General features: G+C 39.0%; 2 protein-coding genes across 2 annotated transcripts; one reads left to right on the top strand and one right to left on the bottom strand.

The window, feature by feature from the left end:
* Positions 1 to 2,709: 2,709 nt before the first annotated feature.
* On the top strand, positions 2,710 to 4,476 carry LOC122075450 (B2 protein-like). Its single transcript, XM_042640484.1, has 4 exons — positions 2,710 to 3,541; positions 3,630 to 3,730; positions 3,837 to 4,031; positions 4,124 to 4,476. Exons 1-4 carry the CDS (start codon positions 2,899 to 2,901, stop codon positions 4,163 to 4,165), a joined length of 981 nt encoding a protein of 326 aa, XP_042496418.1. The 5' UTR covers positions 2,710 to 2,898; the 3' UTR covers positions 4,166 to 4,476.
* A 1,685-nt stretch (positions 4,477 to 6,161) lies between these two features.
* LOC122075800 (starch synthase 1, chloroplastic/amyloplastic-like) lies at positions 6,162 to 15,942 on the bottom strand. The gene is made up of 15 exons (XM_042640970.1): positions 14,567 to 15,942; positions 14,091 to 14,452; positions 13,178 to 13,255; positions 12,956 to 13,080; positions 12,534 to 12,615; positions 12,082 to 12,255; positions 11,432 to 11,513; positions 9,827 to 9,918; positions 9,673 to 9,735; positions 9,485 to 9,574; positions 9,062 to 9,186; positions 8,855 to 8,963; positions 8,706 to 8,761; positions 7,700 to 7,739; positions 6,162 to 6,428 (listed from the first exon to the last, which is right to left on the bottom strand). The coding sequence occupies exons 1-15, from the start codon at positions 14,829 to 14,831 to the stop codon at positions 6,270 to 6,272; spliced, it is 1,902 nt and encodes a 633-aa protein (XP_042496904.1). The 5' UTR covers positions 14,832 to 15,942; the 3' UTR covers positions 6,162 to 6,269.
* Between the last annotated feature and the right edge of the window lie 5,381 nt (positions 15,943 to 21,323).

Genomic DNA, 21,323 nt, shown 5'->3' with positions numbered 1-21,323 from the left:
ATGTCTAGTTCTTCATTACTTTTCAGCCGTGGACTTTCTTTTACTAAAGATGGGATATCCAGGCCTTCGGCTTGATTAGTCCTGTAGGTCTATACCAACCCACAACTATATAGATTGGGTCATACCGGGGTTGAATGAGAACCATTCAACTTTTACTGAAAGTAATGAAGATTATTAAACATCCCGTGTATATGGTTCTAAGAAAATAAAAGAAGTCAAACTCAAAACTACACGTTTTCTGCGACAAAGTTCCATTGCCAACTCCGTTAACCCCTTGGGGTTATTAATTTGTGGACTAATCAATCATAGACCTTTAAGTAAATGAATTATTTTACCCCTCAAAATCTTCAAAAAAAAAAACGAATCACCCCTAGTTGATATGTCTATTTTCTCTCAGGTGTTGGTTGTTGGGAACTCGCAAAGGTTAGAATAGTGGTAGCCCATAGCTCTCCAGGTAGGTGCGCTGTGCGCCACCCACTACCACCAATATGTATTGGTCTCTGCTTCACTCTTTCTCTTGACCCTTCACACACCTCCATATGGACCAATTCATAGGAGACTTAGTCACACGTGTTAGACCAGTAGGACACGTGTATATGATACATGAACTTTCAGAATTTTCTCTTTGGCCCATTTCAGAATTTTGAATTAGTCACCCGTGTTAAAGCTGGTGGGACACGTGTGTGCATGTTAGAGTTAGTGGGACACGCGTGTGAACGATGACTGAAAAATCAACATGAACTGCCAAACATTTGGACCCCCTCTTACCTTTCTGCCTTTCTCGGAAAACGTCACTCACGTGTGGAATCTTTCCATATTTGGGGTGAGAATTTCCTTTCCCTCAAGTAAACTAAGAGAGTGGGTGGGGAGTGGTGACGCGTAGATTTTTAAACGCTTCAAGAGTGAATTCAAACCCCCACCCCCTTCTAGAAAGAAATTAAAAATGAATACCCTTAAAGGCTTAAACCATGACGAGTAAGTGTTAATCTTGTACGCTAAGAAATGGAAATTAATGATGATGCTTCTATATAAGTTCTCATTGGCTTTTCATACCGGTGCAGAAACCACACAGTTTTTAGGAAATCCTTTCTCTCTGATCTATTATCGAATTCTTTGACAGCCCTTTCATTTGATTTCTTGTCAAAACAAATCATTTTAGAGTCTTATCAATTGGTTCAATTGGTTTTGATCATTTGACGGTTTCAAAAAACCAGAATCAATATTGAATCGATTCAGTTTGGTTTTCATCATGCAATTAATCCGGTTCTATTTTGACACCCCTATTTTTAACAGTAGATGAGGTTCTCCGCATTGCCAATATTAAGAGAAATCTACATGGAGCTATTTCTTCAAAATAAGAGAAAATAAAAATAAAAAGTCCTATGCAAGATAGAAATTGCACTGGAGAACTTTTTCCAATCTAAGCTTAGTCTATGTGATTTTTTAAACACAAAAAGAAAACAGATTCCCACAGCATCAAGTCATCTAATCACCCTCTACATTTAAAAAAAAAATCATCTAATCATTTTTGTATAACTTTCTTAATCTAATATATATATATATATATATATTTTTTTTAAGAAGGGTATTCAAGCCTTTGACCTATCTAACTAGTCTCGTAGATCCATATTAATTTTACAATCACATAGATCGGATCAGACCGGGGTTGAACACCAAAAGCAATGAAGAATATTAAACACCCTGAATGGATGACCTCAAGGAGTAAGAAATACCGAACTCAGAACCATATGCTTCCTGAAACGAAAGTCTCTTACCAACTCGACTACCCTTTGAATTTTTCAATATTAAACCCTTTTACCCTTCAAAATCTTCAAAAAAGACACTGCCTACAGATCAAACAGATGGTCACGGACTCACATATTGTCTTATACATGGCTATCTTTTACACGGATGATAGAACCCACCAACATCAACATCTGGCCCTCCACACACATGGTGTAATTTAAGCTCTTGGCCTAGAAATGTCTAAGTTTCAGCCGAACAGATTGGACCAATCGGAAATGACCCGAAAATACCAAACCAAATCTTTTTTTTTTTTTTTTTTTAACTCTCCTTGACCCTTCATCAAAATTGGTATAAAACCGAACTGCACCGGACCAACCAAATCCCATTAAGCCAACTCGATAAAACATCGAAACTGAATCAGAAGGAAACCGAAAACGAACTTTGTATTAATGGTTTGATTTTGATTTATCCTAATACTAGTTAAACCGGTTCAATCCAACCGAAACCAGACCACCTACCGACACACCTAGACTTGGGCCCTATGAGATGGATAGACATACCTGTTGAATAATTCAGCCCATGAGCCCATAAAACAAAGTAAAGAAGTAAGACTGTTTGATGGAAGAGAAAAAAAAAAAAACATAAAGAAACCAATTTCTTCTTTTTTTTTTCTTCTATTGGTAGCAAACAGCCATAACTTTTTTATTTCATTTCATTTCTATTATTTTCTCTCTTTTTTCTTTTTTCTAGATTTTTTTCATTTCTTTTCTTTTCAATGCATAGTTAACACACACAGCCTAAAGAAGGAAAGACTTCGTCGGTTCGGCCTTATCCGTCACAGAACTCACACGTCTTCTAGAGAGACGCGGTTATGCCGTCCTCAATGTGGGCCCATTTACTTACACCCTCCACTTATTGACTTCCAAGTCTATAATGTTTTTTTTTCCTCTTATTTTTCCATTCTGAGATTCTTCATTTTGAGGGATCTACACGCTATATCACCCTCCCCTTCTTCCTCGTAATTTCCTCTCCTATATCTCTCATGTTTATTCTCATCTCTAAATATAAGGAAGTGGTTGCAGAGATTACTTAAACCAATCATCTTTACCTCATCCTTCAATCTTTCCCATAGTTAGTTAGAAGAACCAGAAGATGGAGAACAATCAACAGTCGTTTTGGCAGTTCAGTGATCAGCTTCGTCTGCAATCCAACAATTTGGCTAATTTATCGATCAACGATAGCATATGGGGAAACTCTTTACCGACGAAGAGGCCTGAAGAAAGGAGGAATTTTGATATCAGGGTGGGTGGTGATCGAGTTTCTTCTATCAACAATGATGTAAAACCAAATGGGTCAGATTTCAATGGTTATGGCTGGAAGATGGGGAGAGGGTCGGATTTTAATGGGTTCAACGATGGATGGAAAGTCGGAGGTGGGTTTGATGGAGTTCTGAAGAACGTAAACGTCGGTGTTAATGGCGTCTTCGATAAGGGGATTTATCCAAAACCTGTCACAGGTTTCAACAACAATAATAATGGTAGATTCAACATCAACCCTAACAGTAGCAGTGGCAGCAAAGGCAAGGGAATCAATAACAACAGCAAGGAAGAAGATCACGAAGCCAAAAGTGGAAAGAAGAGTAACAACAATAATACTAATAGCAAGAACAGTGCAGACAAGAGATTTAAGACTCTTCCGGCATCGGAGTCTCTGCCGAGGAACGAGACCATTGGTGGTTATATCTTCGTCTGCAACAACGATACTATGCAGGAAAATCTCAAAAGACTTCTCTTTGGTATGCTTTTTCCCTAGATCAAATCGAACTAGTTAAAACTGAGTTTTGTTTCATTTATCTGATGATCTGTTTGAATCTAATTACTCAGGTCTTCCTCCTCGATACCGAGATTCAGTTCGAGCCATAACTCCTGGATTACCCCTCTTCCTGTACAACTACTCCACCCACCAAATGCATGGAATCTTCGAGGTTGGTTTGTATTCTTTTCCCCAAAAATGTTTCGATTTAACTTCTGGGTTCCTCTGTTTAAGGTTCATCTTCTTTCTCTAACAACTATTTTTTAATTGTTGGTCAGGCTTCGAGCTTTGGAGGAACTAATATCGATCCAACTGCTTGGGAGGACAAGAAGTGTCCTGGAGAATCGCGTTTTCCTGCTCAGGTACGAGTTGTTACAAGAAAGAATTGTGATCCACTCGAGGAAGATGCATTCAGGCCGATCCTCCACCATTACGATGGCCCCAAGTTTCGCTTAGAACTCAGTGTGCCTGAGGTATGTACTTCTGAGTTTTAAATCAAAATTGCCCATTTCATTTCCCCTTTTTTAAGGATGGATTATTGAAATGTCGTTCTTGTTTGTACCAGGCAATTGGGCTCTTGGATATTTTTGCAGAGAACAATCCTTGAAGGAGAAGCAGATAGTACAGTACAGTAGAGATAGCTATGAAGATACAAGTCTAAAATGAAAGAGAGAGAGAGAGGAAGGGGAAGGGGAAGGGGAAGCTTTGAAAAATAAATACTAGCTTGGCTCGCAGAGCAGGGATTCTATAATCTATAGAGATCAAGGCAAGGAAAGGATGAGAGTCAGCCAATCCCTTACATAGAGAGAGGAAAATATGATATTTGTATGCTTGTTTTAATGAGTAGGCTTTGTATAGTTACTCTTTGTAATCCCCTGTTTTATCATAGTTAAATGAAGCATAATATATGAGTCCCTATGAATGGTTTTTCTAGGTTTCTCAGCTTTATCATAACTTGTTGAATGCATTGAAGAGATGGGAAAGGATAGTCCATTAAAAGAGGAAAATATGTTAATATATACATGAAAGGTAGAGTTGAAGGATTGGGCTTTTGCAGAGTTTGCAGAAGTCATTCCCTTGCATATAGAGAGGAAGAGTTGAAGGATTGGGCTTTTGCAGAGTTTGCAGAAGTCATTCCCTTGCATATAGAGAGGAAAAAAATCTGCTTCAAGTTCAGTTTGTTGTACCCCAAGTTGAGAGGACAAAGAGTATATGAAAATTAAGTTGAGTTGGGGATCTATAGTACCATGAACTAAATCAATGGTCATAGCTTAATTCCGAATCAAACAAGGAATGAGAGCTATTTTCTTGCCAAAAAAAGGATTGAGAGCTACTATAATAGAGATCAAGTCACAAATTAATGTGTTTGGTTGTATCAATTTATTTATTTATTGTGTTTGGCCAGTTGCACAGGATGAGCATTGTTTTCAGAGCCATAACAGCAAGAAAAACCTAACTCTCTCTCATCGAAGACCAAAGGAGGTAAAGAAAAAATTACTGGAAGGACTTTTGCCTTTGAACAGATGTGTTGGTCACCAACAGAACCTAACACAGCCTTTGCATTGTCGTTTTCATGGCAGCTGTGGAGGTTGAAGGTGAAGACTTTTGAGGAACCAAATAACATCTCTCATATTCATTTGACTGCATTCTCTGTTCCATCTACTACAAAAATTTATTAGGGCACAGCCTCTCCTCTCAAGCCTGCTAGAATTGAGATTTATGTCAAGAAGCTGGCTGGCATATGAAACTACAGTCCATGCTTCTGCCCATGAATCAGAGGCAGCTCTAAAAGCTCAATTGCCCAGTTCCACCATTCTGTACAGTACAGACCTTGGATTAAAGAAATTAAAATCATCGATATCATCCACAGAGACACTCTAATAAGAAGAAACAGATTTCATGCCATAATTTTGGTGATCATTTTAAAGTAGACATATTACAGAAACTCCAGTATCCTCCAGAGAATGGAAACATAGGAAGATATTTTCCATATACATCAGTAACTGAAATACCCACCGATCAATTGCCATGGAAATAATTTATACACTTCTTTCTATGAAATTATTAACAACCGTTAAGTTTAAGTTTGTCTCGAATTCTTGACCCGTTTTGAAGATTGACCCGATCCGACATATTTTGGTGGCGACCCGAATGGGGAATTTTCTAAGATCTGTGATGGAAGCAGAGGGGTTGGGCCGATAGGCCCAAGCCTGAAGCCCATCACTGATCTCGTATGGAGGTGCGTAGTCCCCGCCCCTAAGGTATGGTTCAACCGGATCGACCACGACCCGATGGGTCGACCCGCGATTTGGAGTATATATAATTACTGTTGCTTGTTGAGAAAGTCATTGTATTTTGGGGTTTTTCGAGCTAAGGTTTGAGGGCGAGTTTTTCCTCGCCACTACTAGGGTGTAATCTCTCTTCTGTATAGTGAATCATCTTCTTCTTCGCCCGAGGACGTAGCACACCACCCTGGTGTGTGAACCTCGTTAAATCTCTGTGTCGTACGGATCTATTGTCTCTTTATCATTCGTGTTTCTTGGTGTTTGATCTTACAACAACTCAGCAGCGGACGAAGATAAATTGGGTGTCCAACAAAAAAATTTACAAAAAAATAATATAAAATAAAATAATTGTCCAAAAAAAAATTACTATTAACAAATTCATACAAAATGGGGTAGGCAGTGAAAAATATCCATGCTTTTCTAACGTCATTGTACATAAGGTGGATCATAGAAGGCCCATTCAATAACTTGCTCATACTGAGTAGCGGCTTTGTCCCAGGTGTAGTCCTTCTCCATGCCTCTCTTCATCAATCCCTCCCAAGAAGAATTGTGTTCCCTGTATGTCCCAGTGGCAAGCCTCAGGCCCTGTCAATAATCATGTGCGTATGTCAGTAGGTCTTGTTTTAAAACCCAGCAAGAAACGTTTACATGGCATTTTCAGGAAAACTAAACATAATGTAATGTAATGGTGGAGTTTCTTCCAAGAGGGAACTTTTCAGTGAATGGACCTAATAAATTCACATTAATGGACCTAATAAATTCACATTGACACGGCTACCTCTCACTCGAAAACCATTTCAATGAGGCTAAATGCTGAGATCCTTTGTTGACCCATCAAAAACTAATGAACACCAAAAATGCAAGACTTGTCCTTCAACAACAATAACAACAGAGCCTTATCCCAACTAAATGGGATCGGCTACATGGATCCACGATGGACAAATTTGCTAAATAAAAGTGAAGGAAAGAAAGGAGGAAAGAAAGGGAAAGGAAACAAAAATGAAAGACTTTTCCTTGTATATTCAATAACCAAGTAATCAACAATTCTGTGACTGAAATTTTTTTGCCTAAAACACTTTTTTGTTAATAGTCGTATTGGTTCTCTAATAAACAGATGTATATTGTCGACATGGCACAGAAAAATACTGGTCAAAACACAAGGATGGGAGTGATGTGTCATACAATAAAAAAAAGACAGATTTTTTCTTGTTTTGGTGAATAAGATTGAAATTTCAATCCCTTCTCCATGGCTTGTTCCCCACCTACCCCCCAAACGAAATTTTTGATAATTGAATATTTTTCAAAGTTCACCATCGACCCAGGTTACCATGAAATCCTACCCCACTATGAGGCACTATTGGTCCCCCTCCCTGGCAAGAAGGGAAAAAAAAAAAAAGCATACCGGAGCATCCTTGGTTCAAGCCATAAAGACTAGGACTCCCCAATTTTTATCATGCTTCCTTCACATGCTCTAAGTAGAAGTATGATTGCATCCAGTTTAGGATAAATATTATGAATTGAAATTATATCCAGCTTAGAAAAAATATCATGTATTGAATCTGTATTTCTGAGGCATGCCTGAACAATAATGCTGTTTTGTTGTAAAACCAAAGTTAAAATAATTTAAATGGGAAGAAGTGCAGTTAGCAGTGAAACAGAACACCAACCCATTTCAAAATTCTGGGATCCTTACAGGATACCCTGGCTATTTAATGGTCGTTCCAATTCTATTTGCACTTGGTTTATTGTTTCATCTTAAGAAGTCACAATGCTTGAAGCATCTTTAAAGGGAACTTTAGGTAGTTGAATAATATTGAACCCCTCGTTTGGTAAGAAAACTAAAGACTAGAACTTACCGCTAACATACTCTCCTTTGATAATGGAGAAAAGGCCCACCTGTCAAGCATACAAGAAAGTAGTTATGAATAATATGACATATAAACTGCTTCAACTAAGAAATTTCACAGAAGAAGAGAACATTTTACACAATATATAAACCTACTTAAATATGAAAAATTGATTGAATAACGATACCATTTATGGGCATTACTCAGACAAACTTTCAAGAAATTTTCCGACACAATTACATAATAAAATAAGAAAAATAGTGGAAAAAAAAAAAAGAAAGAAAGGGGAGGGGGGAGGGAATAGAAGTTTCCAGTCGTTTCCAACTGATGATATTCCTTTTGGACAGTGATAAAACTTTAAGTGTGCTGTTCTTTTATAAATATGTCAGATGGTTTTGACATTCTATATAGTGCAAGTTATGTTGTTTATTTATCTGCCAAGGACTGTGCAGTCCAGATCGACAAACTAGTGGAGCATGATTTAAGTCACAATTTTGATGGCCCATGCATCCAATTGAGAATTACTTCCCACAGAAGACACATTGTCTACAATTTGATGTTTCTGTGGTGTCTAATTGTCAACTTCAGATGTAATTTGAGGGCATTCCAAAGTTATTCCAAAGAGAAAGTTGTGTTTCCTTCTCGATTATTACCTATGGTTGCTTTTCTAGATGAAATACGGAAAGAAGCAACTGCCATCCATTTCCAAAGCCCTGAGGCAATGAAAAAATGGCAGCAAGAGGTAACTATCTAGTCTGATTTCCTTTATCGCAGTCTCACCTCGTAGGTTAGGATCCTTCGAAGTAATTAAAGAAGTTACATTTTAAGTTTTGATATCATTTGAAGTTTAACATAGTCAGAAAGTTATTCATCCACCCAAAAAAAAGAAAAAAAAAAGAAGAAAGTCAGAAAGTTGTAGAAGTATCTAAAGACACCATAATTCTGAATTTCTGGAAACTAGCAGTTTATGATAGAGAATATGTCAAAACCAAGTGTTTTAGAAGAGACTACATACCCAGTACCCTGACCGCTGCCTTCTTCAGCATATGGGTTAAAATTCTCAACCGTATCCTGTAACAAGAAAGAGGAAAACAGAGAGATGTCTCATATGTTATGACCTGTACAAATGATTTGGGAATTATAGTTCCTTCAAAGTTGACTCACTTTAAGCCCTCCAGTGCCATGCACAACAGGGACAGTTCCATATCTCATAGCATATAGCTGATTCAGTCCGCACGGCTCAAATCTTGATGGCATCAATAATATGTCGCAGCTGTGCATTTTCAAGAGTTGAGACATTATTGTTATCAGTAAGTTAAGAATCACTTCTCATAAAAGTCAACAGAAAAATTCAGATATCAACTTCTATACCCTGCAGTTATTCTATGAGATACAGGGACACTAAATCCGACCCAGCCCCGAAACTTGTCTGTATAAGTAGATTCCAGTGCTCTCATCCAATTCTCAAACCATAGATCCCCTGACCCAAGCATAATCTGAAATGGATAAGATAGCTCAAGTTAGTAATCTCCTAGTTAAGGATTAACATTAAACTGGTTGAGTATTCTGGAGATGGCTAGAAAGTGGAAACCCAAATCTTTCTTGAAGATGGCTATTTAATTTATATAATAAATTGTTCAGGCGCAGGGGTTTACATGTTAGTTAACAATTAAAGCAAAAAATTATAGTTCATAAGGGAACCTTCTCAAAATAAGATTGGATTGGTAGTGACATGACCATAGAATTTTAAGAACATTAAACAAGACAACAAGAGAAAAAGAAGACTTGACTTACAAATTGGATGTCATCTTGCATAAGCTCTGGAATTGCCGAGAGAATAAGGTCAACACCTTTTTGGTAGTCCAGTCTCCCAATGAACCCGATCTAAGAAATCCATTTCAATTTCAATTTCAATTTCAATTATAAAAATAGGAGGGGGTTATCCAAATTTACCAATGCACAGTTAAGGATTCACATCTCACCACGGGACAATCAGGTCGTACAGCAAGGCCTAATTCCTCCTGCAGAGCAGTCTTACATTGAACCTGCATTTTGAATCCACTTAGTGCACAACCAACATGTTTTAACAGATGCTAAGATTACTAAAAGATAAATTGCTTTCAGGGTCTGAGCCACCTTTCCAGAGAGGTCATCAACAGAGTAATGGAAAGGAATATGTTCATCTGAAGCTGGGTTCCACTCATCAACATTGATACCATTAACAATTCCTGGTTGTAATGAAAAATTCAATTAAAAAAAAAAAATAGAAAGACTGAAGATCCCAAGCTTATTTCACTTTTTGGTGTCAAAATTCTGGAGCAAAAGCATTAAAGGATCTAAAACACATGTGACATAGTCATGGGCGCCTCATAATTTCATGCATGGATCAACCTCTGCAAACCCAATATACTTTTTTTTTTTTGGTAAGTTCAAACCCAATATACACATTACACTAAAAGATGCTTGAATTATCTGCTAGCCCATACAGTACAGATGATAATATTTATCCATCTGAGTATTCATCTATGCATGGCCAAATCTATAAAATTATAGAATAGGGTCCATGTTATGTTCTTATAAAACTAGGTTAAGTGGTTATTTGCAACCCATGCAAGGGATATACTCTTTTTAAAGGGTTAATCTTAGTGTAACCATAACCATCCTACGTGGATTATATAAGACGAGGGGGGAATGATGATGCTGACATTATCAAACAGCACAGTATTACCATCTATGCCCACTAAGGATAAAGTGGGCCATCCCCAATTGTGCGAATGAGGGTAAAACCATCTTGGTCACAGTATTAGTGTAACCAACCGTGGTTACACCAAGCAAGATCCTTTCATTAATTAATAATAGTAAGGCAAAAGAGTGACACAACAGATCTTATGCCGGTATGGGCACAATGTCCTTGTGCTCTAGTCATCAATTCAGTATTGTCTAAATCCCACTGCTCAATCTTAAATAAGGCAAACTGAAAAATCGCTCGAAGGAAACAGCCAGTTATTTGGTTTTAAAGTAAGATACAGTATAATCCAATGGAGAGACTTTCCCTATGTGGATCAACGGCCTAGAACAGAAGCTCATTTCTTCCATCTCATTACCCAAAAGTCTACTAGTCTGCAAATACTTGAATACAGAGGGTTCTATTTCATCGATGGCAGAGACTCCAGATTACTAGAACTGGGAGTTTGAAGGCCAACTTTCACGAGGAGTGCTTCTACAATCATGATGCTGGAAAAGTATAGGTGCCAGAGCTATATGAAGGAATTGGGGGCTCCATATAAAGAGTGCAGACAAAGGGTACCATTCAAGTATTTCTTGACCTTTTTTTCTTGGCTAAAGGCATTTGAGTGTTTCCTTGTAAGTCGTTGATCCACCAACAAGCTGTCAATGGCTGTTGGACTATACCATTTCTCTTTTTTGAAAAAGACAAACAGCTGAACTTTTTTCCTCTTTTTTTTTTTTGGGGGGGGGGGTGGGGTGGGAGGGGGTGGGGGTGTTTGATTTCAGGCTACATTATTCAGAAAAAATGAGTGGTTGATACTTCAAGGACCCCAAAACAACATTTTAAAGGGAATGAAATGGTGTTATCACCTTTTCTAATAACAAATAGGGATATTATTATTTATTTCTAAGATCAAGAGCACTAGGTTGGCAGATCTCAAGGTTTTGCATCAGAAAATTTATTTACTAAAACAGGACATTGCTGTCAATCTGTCATACAGTTCAAAACTATACCATTCAAAATACTCTTTCGACTACTTAGGAGTTCATTTAGACCCTGTCCACCTTCAGCTGTAGTAATTTCCCAAGAGTAACCCTGCACAGAAAGTTGAAGTTAACAACCTAAAAGAAAGAAGAAATATAGGCCACTGCAGCAGTTATATGGCTGGTCCACAGAAAGCATAGCATCATGTGGCACAATTGCACAGGCATCTGTAAACCATTTCCAGTTTAACTGTTCCTCCCTGGATGGATTCTGTATCAAAACTTTGTCTTCTGGATGATTATGATGTCTATCTTTGTACTCTTGAGTACTAAGCTCATATAAGCTTCATCTCACCTATTGGGCTCAGCTTATTATGTGTTTCCAGGATATTCATGTTCAAATGGTTTAGCTAAAGGTCTTATTCCAGGAGGCAGCATTTAACCTGATACCTCCCAACCTCCTCCCTCCAAAAAAGAAAAAAAAATGATAGACCTAGTGAGCAGAATCAAAAACACGTTTTTCTCTGGAGATCTCCCAGGTTTAGCCATCACATTGTGGTCAGCACCTTGCATGTCCCACAAGTGCTGATACTTCACTAGTAGATCATCCTTACCATGCTATCTGATATTGGATCAAGGGAATAATGAAGTATGAAGATGTATCATTAAGCGCTTATGACCTGGCTAACTGTCAGTATTCGATCAGCTGTAACAATTGCGCCTTTCAAAATATTCACTGCTTCCCCTGTGTCAAGAGCATGTGTCCTTGCCCATGTCGGAAAAACCCACTCCAGTGCTCCATACCATTCAGGTGGCAACCCAAAATTCATGTAAGTTGATGCAGGCTCCACCCCCTTGTATAAATAGGACAATTATGATCATGTTAGGTATAGCATACATACAAGGATGGAGCTTTCAATAAGCTCCATCTGGAATATACATGATAAATTGACCCAATGCTGTCATTGCTAGCATGTGCTTCATCACATTCTTCTGGAAAAATTGAAACTATGGTCAGACTATTTTTCCCAGTGTTTCAATTTTACATACACTGCTCGTCACCGAGCAGTGTATGCTTCAACTATCAAACTACGGTACCCAAGACAGAAGCAACAATGCCAAAACCATATACCTGATGTGCAAGGTTATGTAAGACAAGTATACTGCGGGCATCCTTGTAAACTCCATGTGGGCGATACTTGGCTGCCAAAAGGCTGAACCACAAATGGCATTCAAGAAGATCAGTACTTCAATGTTATGAACAATATTGTCTGATAAAAAATGAAAAGCTTCTACAAATTACAAATAAGAGTATAATATCAGACTGTGCTTACACCCTCTAAGAAAGAAGAGCTTGAAAACATCTTTGAAAACCAGATAAAATGCCCTTTAACTAAACAACTTTCACAATAAATAGCACTGAAATTCTTACGAGTTTTGACAGAGCACCTGCCTCTTTTAGGAGCATACTTTATGCATTTACAGAGGAAGAGAACCATGAAAGGAAACAGAAATGAAGATACCCCCAAGGACAAATTAGAGCAGATCACATACACTGGAACAAGGCCTCCATGCCAATCATTAGCAAGGAACAAACACTTCTCGCCATAGGTGGACCCTCTCAGTGGAATTACTAACGGAGCTTCACATGCTGCATGGCAAAGCAATGTGAACCGGAACTGTAAAAATGAAAGATGGAGTCTAGTCATTAACAAAAGAGAGGGCAGCCTACTAGTGGCATGAGCTAAAATCACCACCAGGAAACTATAACATTACCTGATTATCACCAAAAGCACCCTGACTATCACCATATGGATTTCCAGGTCTGTGATAAGATGGGTGGTCTACAAATACCTGAAGAGAAAAAAGTTCAGTGTCCCAATTTTTGGGCCACAGTGACAATGAGTACATAAAAGAGGTCTCCATCTACTGTGACATGCTGATTAATGAAACATAAAAAAGAAACAAATAGAACAGGCCCCCTCACAATAAATAATCATGGCAAAAAATTTTAATTTCTTCTAAAACAGTTTTGTTATAAGTTGTTGACATATGCATTGACACTGCCTTCCCTAATAGTTCAAGTTTTTAGGTGAAATGGTAGCGAACATGGTATCAGAGCTGGGAGGTCGAGTATTCAACTCCTAGGAAGTGCATTGGAAGAGTTTTCCCGACATTTCTTCTAACTACATATATGAAAAGGAACCAATGTATTGCTCTTCATGTTTTTTAAAATCAAGAGATTTGTATGAAAACTCCCCTTGCCTTATTTAGGAAATATTTTTAAGAAGTCCATTTCCCTTATTTAGGAAATATTTTGATACATATCTTTCCCTTGCCCCATGGCAACTTATTTCCTCTATTTAATTGTTCTAGTAATATATTATGAGAGTACTTGAAACCATAATTAGATTCTTCTTTTCTTGGACACCAGCCTTAATTGCTTATCCATAGGCGTCTTACACATCAAGATAACATAGAATAAAACCAACCCCTAATTTCTATACAAATAAAAATAAATGCTTTGGTTCTCACAGTTCCTTGCTCCTAATAAGCAGGCCTCTTGCATTCTTTTCATAATTTCCCAGAAAGGTGATCTAATGTAAGAACTCATCATCAATGCAAACATTAAACTAAATTATTTTAAATAACAAAAGGTCGTAAACATAAGGAGGTATCATCTGCTTACCCAATCAACACCTGCTCTGTACTCATGGAAGAATGCAACTTCCTGCAACCCACCAAAACAAGAGATCTTTATGCGGCAATTAACATCAAATGCACCTCCAAAAATCTTATCCGAAGGACCACCACGCAGATATCTTGGTGAAACTACCATGACAGAATGCCCGCGAGCAGCAAGCGCAAGAGGCAGAGAACCACAAACATCTCCTAAACCTCCTGTCTTTGAATATGGCGCTGCTTCAGAAGTAACAAAAACAATGTTATAGGTAACTTTGGTTGGAGGTTTCTCCTCTTCATCAATACCCTTAGTTTCTTCTCCTTTATCACTAACTATACCCAAATCAGACTCAACAACTTCCTCTTCACCTACATTCAAAGATCAAGGTCCAAGGATAATAAATTTTCCAAACAAATTAAGCAGAAAGTATGAAAGAAAAGAAAAACCTAGGGTAGGTCGCAAAATTGGGGAAGTGAGCTTACCAAACTCAGGAAATAGCTGAAGCCCAATTCGAGAACCATCCTCGTCTTTCCTCCTAGCTCCAGCAGTGAACTTGTCTCGTAAACTACGAAACTGAACCTTATTTTTATCTGCGACAGATCTTCTAAGCAGCAGAGAAGCACCGCCTCTCCGAATCCTCCAGGAAGCAAAACATTTTTGCTTGACCAGACCCGAATTTTGTGGATTCTCCGACAATGTTAGAGGAAATTTGCAGATAACAATACGATTGATCTGCAGAGCCTCCATGGGAGACCTTCGGAGAACTAAGGGGATCAAAAGCTTCACTGCTTCTTTTTTTCTTTTTTTTTTCTTTTTTTGCTAAAAAGCTTTACTGCTTCACTTCTTGAAAGAAGGAGAGCATCAGTTAGAGGTTAGGGGGAAAAATTAAAAAATCAGTTGGGGGAGGGAAGAAGAATCTTCAAGCTGATAAAGACACTTGGCGCTTAAGCCGTGGCATACAGAAGACACGTGTAGCTGTAGAAAGGTTCTTTAACGGAGGCCTCATTTTCACATGTCACACTTGACACGTCACGTGAATGGCACCATTCATGCCTTCACGGTATTTAGGTGAAGGTAGCGGTGTGCTATTGGGGTTTAGGAAATCTCAACTCTAGCCCACCCCGTCCAGGCTTGGCCGCTTGGGCTCATCACAGACCAAGCTTGGTTCGGTCTGGTTTTGGTCGGACTGAACCGATTTTGATCTGAGAATAAGCCACAGTTCGAATCTGATCTGTTTAATCTGGTTCATTGGGATTTTGTCTCTTCCTATTGGGTTATTATCGATTTGATACCAATTTTGGTCTGGCTCGGTTTTAGTGTACGTACAAGTATTAAAAAGCAGTAATAAAAACATTCATTTTTTTCACCTTTTCAGTTTCTTATTGGTTTTCTATTAGTTTAGACCTAGGTTCAGTTAGGTTTCTGGATTCAGGCAATATATTCAGTTGGTTCAGCTTTAGCTAGCCTCCGAAACCCCAACAGAAACTGCCTAATAAGGGTTCGGTCCAACCATTTTGGTTGGATTTTGGCACCCTCTGCGATGAAGAGAATATCTCTTTATCCATAGGTACTAACGCCGATGGGACTTCAGGAATAATGCCAAGTATACTTTAGATATTTTTTCATTTTAAAAGAGAAAGGGATTATGGGATCCTAATAGTGGGTTTTTCTTCATCCACGATGAAGAAAAATTTTCTCCTTCATTATCATCTATCATGAAAGGAATTAAATTTTTCAAACAAATTAAAATGTATTAATGACACTTTTAAAAAATCAAATTACTTACGAATCATGATCATATGGACATGTGCACAGCTAGGAACTCCCATCACTAGCCCATAAAAAAAATGGTAGGAGGCTCCACTTTGGGCTTGGATTGCCTGGTCCAAGCTGCACTCCTGGTTTTGGGCTTTTGGGGATTGGGATGATGAAAGTAACGATTGGTCATTACTATAAGAAGTTGCTATATTGAAGTGTGTGGATGAAGAAAGAATATCCAAATTACAAAGCTAGCTAGTTCACGGATGTTAAAAGAATCAGCGAACCACACATTTAAAAGAGCACCATTCACTGTCACAGCCGACTTGGCTAACTCATGAGATGCAGAATTAGCAAACCGTGAGGCTGCCATGACAAGTTGCATGGTGGGTTGTAAGCCACTCCAAGGAAAGTCATTTGGATTGGGGACTGATGTTGGACCTGATGGTCAAGCAGTCGAAACAGTCTCTCAACATTTTTGGAGTAACACTACTGTATAGTTTTCACCCTCTTGGACCTCGTACATGTGAAAGCCTTGAGTACATCTTTTTTTCTTTTTTTTAATATTGGAAACACGGTTCAAGGAATTAGTATCAAATCGGGAGAATTGTTCGAATTGGATCAATATCAATATTAGTCTTGGTGGATTCCAATTCTAAGGCAATCACATATTAGTGGATCAACACAGATAAAGGATAAAAAGGTGAAAAAAAAATCATTTTTTAAATGTAAGACCGAAGTATAGTTCTACATCAATTATTTAAGAACTTGAATGTGTCTTAATATACTATTAAGCTATTTGGAGTTGGTATAATCCTTTTTTTGGTAGGAGAGTTGGTATAATCTCACATCAATTATTTGAGACCTTACTTGTAATATATCTTTTAGCTATCTCTACCTAATGCTTTAGGACCCGTTTGTTTAGAGGGGAGTTGGGGGTGGGAATATTATCGATAGGGACCCACATATTAATGGGATAAAAAACAGGGGAAGTAAACTTGACGTAAAGTTAATATTTTCCACCCCAATAACGTTTGGTTGGTTTGAAAAGATAAAAGTTCCCATAACGTTCCCATTCTCCCAATTGTATATTTGTTTGGTTGGAGGAGACAGATGGAGAGAAGGTAAGACAAAAAGGGAAAGAGGGACGAGCGAGGTTTAGGGCAAACAATCCAAGAAGATAAATGAGAGATCCATGGCGGAAGACAAGTCCATTGCACATTAGCATCGTCATCCTTTTTTCTTTTTCTTTGTTTTAAATGATTGCAGCCCCTTAGATCTAGAGTGAACAATCCGGTTGAAGAATCGAGCAAATTGCACACAAACACCATCTTCTTCTTTTTTGATTCCTTTTTTTTTTTTTTTAAATACTTGCAACCTAGGCCGCAAGGGGGCTTCTTTTTCTATTAATGACGGGTAAGGCCTGACTAGTCCCACGGGTCCATACTGACCCCACAACCGCATGGATCAGGTCATACCGGGGTTGAATGAGAACTATTCAACTTTCACTAAAAGTAATGAAGAGCACTAAACACTCCCATGTGAATGGTCCCAACGTGTGCCTAATGGGAGTTGAACTTAGGACGTCTGAGTTTACAGCTCATACTAAGTTCGTTGCTCACCAACTACCCTACCCCCTTAGGTTCGCAAGGGGCCTTCTAAATTACAAGTGAACTTGGGGGTTGCAGCGGTTGCTATTGGTGGCTCTGATGTATCAACAACAGAGAAGGGTTTGAGAGGGTGGTTGTAGAGAAGGGTTTAAGATGGAGGTTGGGTAGAGGTTTGAACACAGATGGGTGCAATGGTGACGTGCAAGGGCTGCCCAGACCGATGGCAACCATCACAACCCTCCCAACTCTTCATTGGTATGAAAAACCCCCCTCTCACCTCCGTGGTCTGAAACTTCATCATCATCCCCCATGATCACAACACAAAATCTATGGAGTTCTTCCAAGGGTTTTTTTTTTTTTTTTTTTTTTTTAAGGGCATGGCTACAATGGCCAGGGTAGAGGTGGTTGTGATGATGTAGCGATTGGGTACACCAATGGCTATGGCGGAGATTGAAGCTATGAGCAAAGCCGGTGATATTGCCCATTCTCTTGTGTCATCTTCAATCAAATTGATAGGACTTTGTGAGGATCTGGATTGGAAGAATTTTTTGTTCACATCAACAAAAAGAAGTGCAAATTTTAATATTATTTACTCAAAATTTTATCTTAGATAAACAAATGTTCTAGAGTGAAAAAGTTTGTAAAACTATTCCACCTCTTAACTCCAACCACACTAGAATCTCTTTAAATGGATCGCCCTAAGACTGTGTTTAGTAGCCAAGAGGAGAAAAGGAAAAAAATTAGAGAACAATTTTTTTTTTTTTCCCATTATCAGTTTGAAAGATGATATTTAGGAGTTTTCCCAAATACTCAATTTGAGTGGGAAGAGTTTGTATTTATATGTAAAGAATTTGAACAGTCAGCTAGAGTTACAAGAGAGAGAGTTAGTTACAATCTGTTACAGGGTTGGTTAGAGACATGTGGTTAGTTAGAAACAGAGCAAGACAGGTTAATCCTCAACACTCCCCCGCAAGCGAATAGGTGAGGAAAGCACAGTGAGCTTGGAACGCAAATCAGCAAACTAAGATGATGCTAAAGGTTTGATAAGAATGTCAGCCACTTGATCAATAGAGGATGTAAGCCAAACATCAAGCTCCTTGCTTGCAACCTTTTCCTGCACAAAATGATAGTCCAATTCAACATGCTTGGTCCGTGTGTGAAACTTAGGATTCACAGTGAGATATGTGGCTCCAAGATTATCACACCAGAGCATAGGTGGAGAAGGCTGGGAGATATGCAATTCTGCTAAGAGATGTTGAATCAAAGATATTTCAGCAGTAGCAAAGGCGAGGCCACGATATTCAGACTCGGTGCTTGAGCGAGCAATAGTGTTGTGCTTCTTAGAGCTCCAAGAGACAAGGTTATTGTCACACCCCGTTCACACTGAACCGGAGCGGTGACCGAGTTAACACCGGTTAACCCAAACCTGCCAGGATCATCAGATACTGTATTCCACCACAACATACACACACTTGTTGTTTTATAGTTGTCCTTGTTGGCAACTCGGCCACGTGGCGGTGATGACGTGGCCAGTTTGGGTGACGTGGATGAAAATGATGACATGGTAGTATCCAGTGTCACCGATGAGATAACAGAGCAGCTTGGTATGCATGGAGTGGTTTAATACATCATTAATAGGTGGTGCGGGTTTCTGGGTCAAAACTGGCAAAATTGGCCTATTTACGATCGAGGGCATTTTCGGAAATGAAAATTACATTTTTGGAAGATCGGTTCTTCATGAAAAATATAGATTGTAATTTTCCTAGTCCAGTGCATTTGATTTCGTCACATTCCGATACCTTATGAAGAAGTTACGGCATTTATGGCAGTCAAGGGCAGTTTTGGCATTGAAGATGAATTTTTTAAAGGAAGCGTTCTACATGTAACAATACGACAAAAATACAATCTTTCCAACGGTTCTGATTTCATCGCATTCCGATTCCGTATGAGAAAGATACGTCATTGGAAAGGTGTAGGGGTATTTTGGTCTTTTTACATGGATGATTCAGATGATTGAGTCTTCTGAAAAGTCGTAGAGTATCCAGTTACGATTCCAACGCACTTCGTTTCATCTCGATCGGATATCGTATGAAAAAGTTATAAGCGTTTCCGTAAAGTCGGTTCGAAGATCCAAACCGAAAATCCATCAGTTGCTCTCGGTGTTGGGTGGGTTTTTCGGAATTTATTTTTGAAATTCGAAGGGCTTTTGTGTAATTTAAAGATTTTGAAGGTCTGAGTTGCAAGGGGTCTTTAAGCACTGAAACATATGGAGGCAGGGGCTTGATTGTAATAAAGAGGAGTAAAGGGAAGTGAAATGGACGGCCAAGATTCGACCACGTAGGATTGATGCCCATCCAAAGGCTGCTGAGATTTTGGTGTGATATGGACGAGATAGATGCTTGCGCGTGGGATTTGATTGGTTAGATGCATAATTCTTGATGCACTGGCGCTACACTATATCAAGGTATGTTATTGTGTTTCGCGCGTGTATAGAAAGTATAAAAAGGATTCCGATCTTAATGATCTCATGAAATCTGATTAAAGCCATCATGGAAGATTCGGATCCAACGGTCAATATGCATTTTCACTTTTGTGAGTGGGAGACAAGCTCCCTTAAAATCCGGAAAAGCAACCAATCATAGATCGACAACACTTCTGACGATGTCAGCGCCTACGTCATGATGACGTCATCGAGATTCAAATCTAACGGTTTGGATCTGTTGTCCGTTGGTTTAATCGGACGGCTTGGATTATAAGATCTCTTATATGAGATCTACGGTCAGATCTCGCCCCTGTTGCGCGCGCCGCCGGTGTAGCCTACGCCACCCGTACGAAGATTCCATTTCGGGCTATTTCATTGCTCCAACTTCAAAAGGTCATAACTCTCTCATTTTAACTCCGATTTGGGTGATTCAAGTTGGAGATTCTTCATCTCTCCGAGCTCTACACATCAGAGGGAAGAAATCAGGCAGAGGGGTTGCTGAGGTGGTCGGAAAAACGAGTTGAAGCTCGTGGAAGGCTAAATGTTTGAATGAAACACTTCCATCCTCTTGCACTTCATCCATAGCCACCATTAGAGGCTTAGGAAGCTGCTGGAAACCAAGGTAGCAAGTTCTATTGGTTGTTGCCAAGAGAAAAGAAAAGAAAATAGAAGAGAAGAGAAGAAGAGGGAAATAGAGAAGAAGTTTTTTCCTCTCTTTGTGTGTGTGTGAATGTGAATGTGAATGCCATTGTTACTCCATGAAAGTAAAGACAAGGAGAAAAGAAAGAAGAAGAAGAAGAACCTAGAATTTGGTTCTTGTGAGTTGCTTCAAGAAACCCAAGTGCCAACCGGGGTTGAAGCATTGGCGGCACCGAGACAACGTGATTGTGGTCCGCATCAAGTGGAGATCGACATTATTGCATCTCCGACGGTTACTCCTTGCCAAGGTAACCTCACTTTTGCCAAATTTCCATTATTATAAATCATTGTAGGCAAAATGTTTGATAAAATGCCTAAGTGATAGTTGTAGTCTATTTGGGGGAAATTTGCATGTATGAGTGCTTCACTATAGGGCATTGTTATAAGCCCAACTTTATTTTATTGGTGTTCAGTGGGTGCTGGACACAGGGGTTATGTGTTCCTTGGTAGGTACAACTACCTAAACCTATTTACCGTGGGTGCGGCCTCTCAGATCATTCTGAGAAAACTAGGGTGAAGACCTAGCCATTGTATGTCATTGGTGGAAACTGGGAATGTGTTCCCTTGGCTGTGGGTGCAGTCATAATTAGTATTGAGTAAATACTGAGCCCGACAGTGGGCATTACTCCGTGCATGTAGGCAACTGGCCGAAGCACGTATTTCTTGTGTTGTGGATGTGTATGCTCGTAT

The sequence above is a fragment of the Macadamia integrifolia genome, chromosome 4, assembly GCF_013358625.1.
Source record: "Macadamia integrifolia cultivar HAES 741 chromosome 4, SCU_Mint_v3, whole genome shotgun sequence".
NCBI classification, from domain to species: Eukaryota; Viridiplantae; Streptophyta; class Magnoliopsida; order Proteales; family Proteaceae; genus Macadamia; species Macadamia integrifolia.
This window is presented reverse-complemented; position numbering and strand designations above follow the sequence as displayed.